The 11,853-nt window shown below is 40.2% G+C and overlaps 1 protein-coding gene across 1 annotated transcript; it reads left to right on the top strand.

The window, feature by feature from the left end:
* Positions 1–73: 73 nt before the first annotated feature.
* On the top strand, positions 74–5,017 carry LOC103771088 (chromosome unknown open reading frame, human C12orf45; the record flags this gene model as incomplete). Its single annotated transcript, XM_008938374.1, has 4 exons — positions 74–89; positions 720–806; positions 2,721–2,857; positions 4,844–5,017. Coding segments are annotated over exons 1-4 (414 nt in total), but the record flags the coding sequence as incomplete, so codon positions are not given.
* Positions 5,018–11,853: the final 6,836 nt, after the last annotated feature.

The following is an 11,853-nucleotide window of genomic DNA, read 5'->3' as shown; positions in this document are numbered from 1 at the left end:
CAGCCGGGGAAGGGGCCGCTCGCCATGCCGCCGGCGGTGACGCGAGGCAGATAGAGTGGGAAACCTCGGCGAGATGAGTGGCGACGGTCGTAACGACGTTGCTATGAGGATAAAAAGATGCTAAAAAGAGATAAAGCTTCACTTCAGTCAATGGCGAGGGGTTGACGGCGGTGTGGGCGGCCCGAAGAAGGAACTTGTCTAATCTGTGCAGGTTCCCTGTGTCATTTGGGTTTTACGGCGCTGTTCTTGGGTAATTACTGGAATAGCTAATTTAGGTCATTAGAACTGCCGTGCGTGGCTTGCTTTCACTGCTCGCCACTGCGCAGCCCACTGTCTGCAAACTGTGGGGGCAGGGTTGCTGAGGGGTACACATGTTCCTGCTCAGTCCTTTTTCTAGGTGTTTATGACTCTGCTGCCCTGAACTTGCCTAGTTCTGTGTCGAACCTGCTGATCCATCAGCTTTCACAGCCTTTTATGGTAGCAGATTCTAGACATTCGCTACCTCCTATGTACCGAAGTACTGAGATGACTACCCCAAACAGACATCAAGAAACAATATTCACCGGAGAGCAGAGTGGGAACGCTGAAATCGCAGACAGTTGAATACTCTTGTTTGGGGTTGTTGTAGAAAGCTGGAAGAGTAGCCAGAAGAGAGCCTCACAGTTAAAATGTAACATTTGCAGTAGACACATAAACATTCGATACTTGTTTGTTTCCAGGGCTGGAAGAAGCTCTGTTGATTAGTTCAAAATGTAGCAGCAAGAAGGCCACATCTTTCCAGACAGCCAGGATGCCAAGGAGTAATGGTAAGTAGGATTTTGTTATTGGAACGGCGTCAAGTAGTGGGTAACATCTTTGGTGCAACACTTGCTTCAGAGCTTTCCTTGCTCTAGTAAAAAGAGAAACTCTTGTGTTCTGATTCTGCTGGTACAACGTCTGCTATGGCAGTTGCCTGTCTCCCAGGTTAGTCATATCACTGCTACTTCTGCAAAACTAGATTTTTTGCAGGGCTAGGCTTTACAGATCTAAGTTTTAGGGATTTAGTTCCCCTTGCAGGAGTACCCCCGTTGTCTGCAAACAGTGAATCCTCCAGGCTGTACCTTCGGCCTTCATTTAGTCAGCTGCTTTCAAAATGATCCAAGTTACACAGATCACTTTCAGAACTTTATTTTTAATAAATACTCTGGCAAAAAAATTATTAGTCCAGATCATATAAGCATTCGTGCATAACAAATTAATCTGAATGCACAAGAAAGCTTTTTTCTCTTTAATTGACCTAAGTGCCTTCATTCTTAGTCAAAGCTACATACAGATTGCTAACGTTCTCTTCATGTACCTCTGAGCATAAAAGGACGTAGTGTAAAATATGTTGTTCTTGAAAGTAGTAATATCTTCAGGAGTTTTTCTCTTCATTAAAATATTCCAGAGTTCTTTAATCTCAGATTGTTCTTTTCCAGCGGAGGGTTGTTGCTTTTTTGCTGATCTGGGCTCCTTATCTCCTTTCAGAAGTTATTTCCCAGAATAAAATATTTGGTTTATAAAAGCTTTCAATTTAAAATGGACTCCTGTCAAATTATTGTGTCTGTATTTTGTGATTGAGCTGAGGTGTAAAAATAATAGAGAAGCCCAATTTGTTCTATCGAGTTCTTTCTGGGATAAAAGTTTCTACAAAGATGACGGTGTTTTGAAGGTGGGTTATGTCGTTACTGACACCTGGACCCCGGGATCTCTGCCACCCAACCTCTGCCGTTGGGTACCATCAGCAGACACAGGCTTCAATGTGAAGGGTGTTGTAAATGGCGTTTATTGTGCAGCTGCAATTGCTTATATAGCACAAGCCACGCCCACAAGGCCCCTCGTGGGCAGTCTGAGCTTTCCGTTACATCGCGAGATCTTCCGCACGCCGATCCCTGCCTAGGGCGGGCTCTGCTCACCACAACAGGTTATACTTGTTAGACTCCTGTGGAGCTCACTTGGAACAGGACCTCTTCACAGAGAGTGAAAACTGGTGGTTGGATCCTCTGCAGGTGTGGAGCAAAGGTTATTTGAAGAAACTGTGGAGGCAGATGAAGAAGGGGAATAGATGTGATTCTCCTATGACACCCATGATCTTAAAGTTGTTGGGAAGTCCCACTGAGCTTAGAGGGATATTCCTGCAGAGGATAAGTGCTTTACACTTCAGCCTAGAGCATCCGTCTCTCTTATGTTATCTTAATTTCAGAGCCCCTTTTGAAAATTATGTTGAACATCCTTTAGTGTAGCGTAGCACCTGTGCTACAGCTTATTTTTCCATCTGCTTTGAGACCTTCAGCCTATACTTTAATAGGGAGGTAAGTAGGACATAATAATATCTCCATCAGAGGTAATGCTGATGTGGACACTTCTCGAGATGGCACTCAGATTGTATTCATAAACCATGCAAGTTAGAAGCAAGTTTTCTGTAAAGTAGTCATGTTTTGTTTTAAGTATCTTAATGGAATTTTGGAAGTTATTTCTTCCTGCAACAAATGCTGACCAACAGGTAGGATATCTTTTTTGCTGTTTGTCTTGGGAAATTGAATACTGTAATAAATCCTCCTATTAAAACATCCTAAATTGGTGCACAGGTTAAAATCACAGTTGAAATTGAATTTGTTTAAATGCTTCAATGTCTGAGGTTTACATCTATAAATTACCACGTATCTGTTTGTATATATAAGTGATAATTATTTCTTTTTTAGTTTTGGACCGAGTACAGTGCTTTTTACCACAGATGGCCCATGCAAATGATGAGCTAAGAAGAAAAATGGTAACAGCACCGGCTCATCAGTTTGATATTGAAAATATAGACAGTGCCACAGAAAAAGTTATAGAAATGGTAAATACTGTACTTTTCTATTTTATAAAGGAAATTTAGGTGTGATAAAAATAATTATCTGATCTTAGAATGAGCTAATTTGACAGGTAAGGCTAAGTCCTTACCATTTTAATCAGTGATCTGCTAATTCAAAACATAGGTGTAATAAAAATGCTTATTTGGTTAAAACCTACTCTTTGGTTTTCATACTTGCAGTCTAACGACTGTAGATGAAGTAGTTTAAGGCCAGGATAAGATGTACTTTTGAATTGGCAACCCTGAATCAAAAATAAATCACAAATTATATTTTAAATGTCTCATGGGTAATTGGTTTAGGATCTGGACAGTGGAAGGCATAACAGAAGTCTTTAAAAGTAATAACTGGCTTTCAGCTGTGTTATGTAGGTATTTTTAGAGCTAGCCGTGGGCCCTGGGTTTAGAAAAGTTATTGTGATCCTTTATGGCTGGTATTTGTCTTTTGATTTACATTCACATCAATATTTTCTTTCTGTTTTTAACAAAAGTGCTGCAGCCACATGCTTGTGTAAGAAAATGTTAATACAAAGGTGGTGTGGTATGTGCATGTCCCAGAGAAGTGCCTTTTGGCCTTCAGACCCACATGATAAAAGGCAGAAATAAGGCAGCCTGGGGCTTGGTGTGTGAGCTGTCACAACAGTGTATTTGCAACTGATTGGATTCAGAGTTCTTGTAGATTGTATCCAGACTAGATGCAACAGGTGGCCCAGTGCTGGTATATGCTGAAGAATTCCAAGTAAATAGTGAGGAAATGAAGTGGATTGTGAAATTTTTTTGTTATAATATGCTTAAGTGGAGTGGGTGACTTGGACAGGAATTTTGAAAGATTTTTCACATGACACTGTCTGAGAAGTGTCTTGGCTTTCTAATAAGCAAGCCAGGAGACCTCATGATAAATAGCATAATGCTACTTGCAAATCACTCAAGAAATTTATTTGCATCAAATTCCTGTATTTTGCTTAGCAGCATACAGGAAATTTTTAAAATGGGGGTTACCAGAGCTCTCAACAGTTGTGGCTGTGCATATGGAAATCTATGATCACTTTTGCTTCAGAAGATATCCTGGTGGTTTAAGCTACTATGTCCAGAGAAGGGCAACAAAGCTGGTGAAGGGTCTGGGGAACATGTCTTACGAGGGGCAGCTCAGGGAACTGGGCTTGTTTAGTCTGGAGGAGGCTGAGGGGAGACCTTATTGCTCTCTACAACTACCTGAAAGGAGATTGTAGTGAGGTCCTGGTCTCTTCTCCCAGGTTACCAGCAATAGGATAAGAGGAAATGGGCTCATGTTGTACCAGGGGAAGTTTAAATTGGGTTTTAGGAAGAATTTCTCTACTGAAAAAGTGGTGAGGCATTGGAACTGGCTGCCCAGGGAGGTGGTGGAGTCACCATCCCTGGAGGTGTTCAAAACACGTGTAGATGTGGGGACATGGTTTAATGGTCATGGTAGTGTTGGTTGACGGTTGGACTTGATCTTAGAAGTCTTTTCCAGCTTAATGATTCTATGATTCCACTTGCTACTTTGCCATAGTTGTAGTGCTGTGAATACTACTAGGTTGTAAGACATAAACTATATTATTAAATATATAACCACACATTTCTGTACATCTCATGACCTCTTGTGCACTAAATGCTTTCATTTGAATTCTTTACCGAAAGTTAGAGTTTTGATTTTTCCTTCTCACCAACTGGACTGATTTAGACAGCTGAACTTGGATAATCAACTCAATTCACTCTTTGTTAATGATATAAAAATGACCTTATATTTGCTATCGGGCAATATAAATGACAATTTAAATATTTAGGAATCTGTTAACGATACGTCATAATCCTAGGAGAACCCAAGTCTTTCTAGTTGTGATTGTGGTTTTCTTAAACACATGAAACAGCCTACTACCTTACTTACTTTTACTCATATGATGGAAGTGATATAGAAATGTGTAATGTGTTAACTACAGTCTTTTTTTTTTCTAGAATGTGGCTGTAGTTGAACTGAGTGATTCTGATACAGATGAAGAGATAGAAACTTCAGAAGATGAAGACTCGGAATCTGAAGATGACTGTATAACTAATGAAGTGACAATAGACAACATTAAGTTTCCTAAACAAAAGGGAGAAAAAGGCAAAATAGAAATTTTGGACAGCAAAGTAAACGCATAAATCCATTTTATTACTCTTAAAAAAAAAAACCAAACCAAACCAAAAAAAAACGTCAACAACAAACCAACCCCAAAACCCAAAGTACCAACAAAAAACCCAAATCATGTTTTCTTACTTGGAAGATTTAGCCCTTGAAACTACCTTGTTTGCCAATGTAGCCTCCATCAGGATTGTGTGAAATGCTATAATTTACAAGGTGGAGAATTCAGGGTCCATTCATGATGGAGGCAAGCTGGATTTCTGAAGAATTAAGTATGGTTTTATTCATCAGACAATGTGGAAATGAACTTCGTAGTAGGTTAGGCTAAGAAAGCAGCTAGAATTTGGGCCATTTGAACTAGTTAAGTTAAAATTCTTGTTCTGTTGCTTTGTTGAAGAAAAATTTTTGTAGTTTATACTTCAAGGGCAGGAAAGAGTTAACTAGGAAGAAAGCTTTGATTTTTCTGTTCCACATCCTGTGAATGTGAATGTACATGTTATGTACAATGCCTTCAACATTAAACGTTATCTTTACACTAAAGGTTTGTCCGCTTTGCGTTCCTGACAATAACCGCTGAACACTAGAGCAGTGGCTGAGGTCATTTGAAGATGAGCTGGCATGGGTAGGGACAGCCATGACTGAGAGTTCAGCAGAGGTTTGCTTACCCTCTGTGCCTGCACTGAGCTCCGTGCCGTTATGGGCTGGTTACTAGCTCCTATCTCGGCACTGCCCCTCTAGTATTACAATTGCTTTAAGCTATATTTTCCATCTCCTGCTTTCCCTACTATGTTTCTCTCCTCTCCATTCTGTTAATGACTGCCACTGCCAGAGGAATAAAAAAGTGATTTTTCAACTGGCCTTTACTAGCTTGAAATGGTTGTGAAAACAGAATCAGTGGAAGTATATCTCACTCATACTTACCTCAGATTGATCAGATGCGATGCCGTGTGCTGTTGTGTTTACTTCCTAGATCAGTTTGAATTTCAGAAGTATTTATCATGCTCTTGGATGTCATCAGTTGTTTCATAAAAGAATTTTGTGTTTTCTACATCATTCAAGTAAAATTTTCTGTATTTTATTTACTCAAATATTGAACTTAATATAATGACTTGAAATCTGCAATTATTTGCAGAATTTTTTTTTAATCCCTTACTTAAAGCTGTAGCTTTAATATCCGTTTCTGTAATATTTGTGTTAAGAAATAACAAGGATTCTGGTCTTTCTTTCACAAGGCTGCTTCTTAAAAATAGAATGTGGGCATGATTTACTGGGATTAACTGATTAAACCACAAAATATTTTAGCAGAGGGGAAGGATGGGAATCAGATTGGAACTGCTGTTTTTAATGGCAGCCCATGGATCAGGTTAAGCTTTGGGTGGAGTTGCACTCTGTGAACAGCAAGTGGTCTGAAGTAGGCTTAGTTTGTTAGATAAGGTCTCAATCTATAGATAAATTCTCTTCTAACCTGAACACAAGAACACACTTTTTTACCATGAAGATGCTCAAACAATGGAGGAATTCTGAAACTTTGTTTGGATATATTTAAAAGCTAAGTATCCACAGATTAAACAGTCTCTACTGCAATTCCAGAGGAGGTTAGAGAAGCAAGAGGCAGAAGAAGGATTAATATATATGAAAATGGTCTCCCCAGAAAAAAAAAAAAAATTAATTTACAATCCAAAACCAGGTTGGTAATTCTTGAAAAATTTGGATCAACTGATCAACTATTCCTGTGCATATCATAATTTACTTACTGCTTACCCATGTCCCCTTAAACCTACCAAATTTTTACAGAGAAGGGAAGAAATCTACTTATGAAAAGTCTACATATGTCAACAGATCTGCAGAAAACTATGAAGATTCTGATCCTTGTATAGTTTTGTTTCTTGTGATTAATTTTTTGTACCTCAATTTCTTCTTTTGTTAAATTAGCAGAATATTATTGTGGAGTAATATTTTACTTGTGAGTATTAATGATTAATAAAAGTTAGTTCCTTGGAGGTACACCTAACTGTACAGAATATATCTTATTAAATAGTTTAATAGTTTTTTTTCTGCATTTCAAAGATATACCAAAATGTAACTACCTTTGCAACGCTTAGTGACACTGTCAGTAAGTCAGTGTTACTAACAAATTAATATAAAAACAGTGAAATCTGTACATATTAGAAATATTTTCATGCCTACAAAAGACATAACTAAGCAAGCAGCATGACATTCTTTTCTGTTTTGTTATGATAAAGAATGATCACCCAGATGCAGAATTTAATCCAGACCTAGGTCAGAAGAACAAGAGTGGCACTTGGTGCCCAGAGATGCTGGTCCATGGTGGCCTAGATTCAGGCACTCACCTGCACGGCAGGGGCTCCCTCCCAGCCCAGGCACTCTGGTCCCCTTCCCACTTGACTCCCCACACAGGGGGAAGGATGAATCCCCATCCATCAACCCAGTGTGCACCTGAGGGACACCCAATTTCAATGCTGATGAAAGTGGCAGTGCTCCAAAGTGTGGCTGCTTTGCTCATGTGTGGTTTTTCTGTTCTTTGTCATTGGCCTTTTTAGCTGTCTTGTGTAAGCTGAGCAATTCCTGTGTGTTTAATCCATTGAATACACAAGCTCACTGACTAAAATAAAACAGAAGGGACATTTTTGTGTTTATTTTACAATGAAAGAGATTTTCTGAGATGTTTGATACGTGACACAAAAAAAAAAGTGATGTAACTTTTGTTGTTCTTTTTGGCATGCCCTGTAGTTTGAGGAGACACCACACGTAACAGAAGTGGGAAAGACGTCACTGCATGTACACTGGAGTGGAGGAAAGTAAAATAGAGATAGTCCATCAGGAACTAGGTGTGAAATTTTGAAGGTATGTTAGTGGTGTGCAACAATCCGCAGTATTCCCCAAGGAACCCATCTGATTTCCTAAGGAGGTCAGGTTTGTGCAACTGTATAATTTCTCTGCCCATCTGGCCCTCTCTAATAACTTTGGAACCTTTTTCACAGAGTCCAACAGTCACATGATAGTAACATTAAGGGTGAAAGCTTACTTATTTCCTATGATAAATGCAGGCTGAGAAGATCATGAACACTGGAACACCACCAAGAAGCATGGTGAAAGCATTAATTACTTTGATTTATTGGATAAGCACAAGTTCACTACAGTATACTCACAGTTAAACTCTCCTTTGACTTACTTCAGTTCAGTTGATCTGAGGCTGTTGTATGGGTGATTATTTTTGTTCTAAAATTGCATTTCTCATTGTTCTTCCTGAATAGTATTAGACTAGCAAGGAAATGTTAAATCACTGTGGTCAAAGGATAACATCTGCTGTTGTTTCTGACATCAGATAGTTTCCTGTCATGGAAATTCAGAAGGCAAAAAGAGCATGCTCTTCATATGGGTATCAAACACTGTTCTACAGATGTAGTCTCATAACATTAACAACAGTGGTGCCTCCTTTCAGATCTCAAAGAGTCTGATTCTTCTTCTTCTCCCTCCTCACTGGAAATTACTTTACAGCAGTAATCTCTAAATACTGCTAAGCCAACATACTGCCACTGAAGGCCACCTGATTTGATTTGTGACCACAAGAGCTGAAAAGTTAAAGCCAAGGCCAACCGAAGGAGTGAAACCTCTGAGAGGTTCCTATCTGTTAGTAGGTAGAAATGAGATTTCTTTTCTCTGCACAACTATTTTTCTGCTCCCACACACACTCATACACCCAAACACATTGCTGTTGCACATCTGGCTGTTGCATTCAAAAAAAATTTCATGTCTCTTGTTTTTCTGCTGTGTGAGGATACAGGCATATTGCCTAAGGTAGTGCCAAGGAGGATAGATTTTGTTCTTTGTGGGAAGAGGTGATTCATCCGTAATTCTCTCTTTTCAGGAAGCAAGCAGTAACATAGAAGATAAACCTGCATTTGCCCGTATTTCAATAATACTGTTCATTTCAGCTTCTTTTACTTTGTCATGAAGGAAAAATGGTTGTGGCATCTAGTAGCCATTTGACTACTTCAGCCAGGAGCTTTCTGCCACCACCTCTGGTGGGAGAGCTTAGCTGCTGAACTCTTATTGATCTTTTGGGCCTGGTAGAGTCATCAGGAGGGATTTTAAATTGTCCACCTCGGTTCTTCTTCAGCCTGGTGTATTCAGTGTAGCAAAGTCTCACAGGACTTCCCTGAGAATTTTTCAGTCATTTGAAAAAAAGGTAACTCTACTTTTAATGAACTATTATCTCTCTGTGGATGCTGGTAGTTTATTTGCACTGAATTTTGAGTCCAGTGGAAGAACTTTCGCAAACATCTTTCTTTTTACGTTTGTATTCCTCCTGCAAACTGTGAAAATGTGTCCTGATGAAATATTCTGCCAAAAATGTTCACTCTTTTCAGGTGTTATTATCAAAATATCTTGCAATTCTGAAGTACTAACTGTTTACCACATAGTTTTGTAGCTTGTTTACTACTGGTGATATGTTGCCTTTCTTTGGACTGCTTATATAGGTAACTACAAAAGCAGCTTTGTTACAAAAAGGAACAAAATATAAAGTCTGCATTCCTTGCAAACACACATGGACCAGGCATGTGAATGGGAAAGTTATGGATGGAGCTCCTTGCTAAGTACTGGCAGAACATAGCTAATAAATCTGGTTAACTTTCAACTGTGACATCTGAATACTATAAAATCATAGCTTAAGCCAAGAACTACTGGGACCTGTGTATGGCCTGTTAGGTGTTTCCAAGTTATTTTAGAGGTATAAAATACGAAATATTTGCCTTCTCATTTTTTTTCCAGAACATGAGAGACAGTGTCCCCATACTACATCGAGGCTCCTAGTGATTCTCTGTCAAAACCCATAAAGCAGCAGGGTAAGACAGGCAAGTGTCCAGACTATGGAAGACAGAGTATGGTTGAAAGAAGTGCAACACGGTGCTCACATCTGCACATTTGCTGGGTAGTTACGGCCACCTCAGGTTGAAATGCATTTACTACGATTTTTACCTGGTGCTTGCAAGCCTGGGGAGAGATGAGGTAATACTGTATAAGGCAGAAAAATGTATTTGGATGCAATTTAAGCTTGTAATTAACAGTCAGGATTCTAAGGATGAAGACTGTCTCCTTTCCTTCAAGTCTGCTTTGCCCTGTTTTCTGAGGAAGCGATGACAAGTTTCACTTCTTCACATCTCCCTGCTACCTTACCACAAACTGCCAGTAGTGCCGCAGGTCTGCAAATGTAGCTCCTCAGCTTAAATAATGACACTGACTTATGGGGTTTTTCGGCTATTCCTTCATTACTGGCTAGAAGAATCCAGTTCAGAAAGACTGGTGGAGAAGAGAAGACTGAGAAGGGTTTTTATCAATGTTTATCAATTTCTAAAGGGCAGGGGTCAAGAGGATGGGGCCAGACCCTTTTCAGTGGTGCCCAGCAACAGGACAAGGGGCAATGGGAACAAACTGGAACTCAGTCGGGGCTCCTGAACATGAGGAAAAAATTCTTTCTTGTGAGAGTGTTAGAGCCCTGGACCAGGCTGCCCACAGATGTTGTGGAGTCTCCCTCTCTGGAGAGATTCCAAATCCACCTGGACACAATCCTGGGCAACCTGCTCTGGATGAACCTGCTTTAGCAGGGGGGTTTGACTAGATGATCTCCAGAGGTCCCCTCCAACCCCTACCATTCTGTGATTCTGTGAAATCATGGAATTTCAGAGTGCTGCTACCCAATCAGAATGCATACAGGTACTCACAGACATGCAGAACACATGTGCATATGTGCACAAGGACATGTGAAAAACCTGTTGAGTTCAAAGAGGAGGAACAAGTCTTTATCTAAGAACCCTGCTCAACAGAGGTTAGACTTGGTGCTTGGGCATAGGGGTAGTACTATGTAGTACATTACTGTGTAGTACATAGTCTTCAAGGTTCAGTGAACACGATTCAATTAATTGGAAAAAATAATTCCTGAAGCTGAACCAAGCTCTATGGGTAGTAATAAGCTATGAGTCATTAGGCAGGTCCTGTCCTAAAGAACCCTTGATATGAGATTCCTAAAAAGGGCTTTAACATATACCCTGCTGTCACTGCTTATGGTCAGGGATGTCCCCAGACCTATAACCGATACTCTCTGTTAGCCCCTCTCTCCTACCGAAGGGGGAATAGGAAGGGAATAAGGGAGAGAGACATATTTTAGAAAAATAAAGTGAAAATTTTCTAATGAAAATAATAAAATGGAATATATACAAATATATACAAAACCAGTATCGAACCCCGCCCCCTCCCTGATGGCAATTACATCACTGTCACCACTGAGTCTGGGGAGCAGGCCTGGGGGAAAAGTCTCAGGCTGGACTCAGCAGCAGGCAACTGGGTACAGGAGCTGGACTCTGGAATTGGATTCAGGAACACACTGCTCAGGATCAAAGGCAGAATGGATAGAGTCCTCCTCGGATGCCGGCCAGTGAAGAAGAAGAACTGACCCTGCTGATCCTTCAGCATTATGCTGAATATGATGGGTAGGGGTGGAATATCCCACTGGTCAATTTAGTGTTACCTGTCCTGGTCTGCTCCTCCCTGCAGGTGCGGCTTTTACCTTCTGCCCACCTCTGTGAGGTACACAAGATTTAACAGTGACCTTGGTCTGCACACTAATCCTCAGTGGTAACTCTAAACATGGAGTGTTACCACTGCTAGAAGCAGTCACAGTCTGCAAAAATATGCTGTTAACTTCAGAAAGTGCAGCTAGTTAGAAGAGATTTAGCTGAAAAGTAAAACCACTGAACAAAGTTAGTTCTGTTCTAACCCAGACCTGGGCAACTGATAATGTGCATTCCCCAGAAACTGAGAGGGG

The sequence above is a fragment of the Merops nubicus genome, unplaced genomic scaffold, assembly GCF_000691845.1.
Source record: "Merops nubicus isolate BGI_N331 unplaced genomic scaffold, ASM69184v1 scaffold17854, whole genome shotgun sequence".
Lineage (NCBI taxonomy): Eukaryota > Metazoa > Chordata > Aves > Coraciiformes > Meropidae > Merops > Merops nubicus.
Note: the sequence above shows the minus strand (reverse complement) of the source record. Positions and strands in the feature narration are given on the sequence as shown.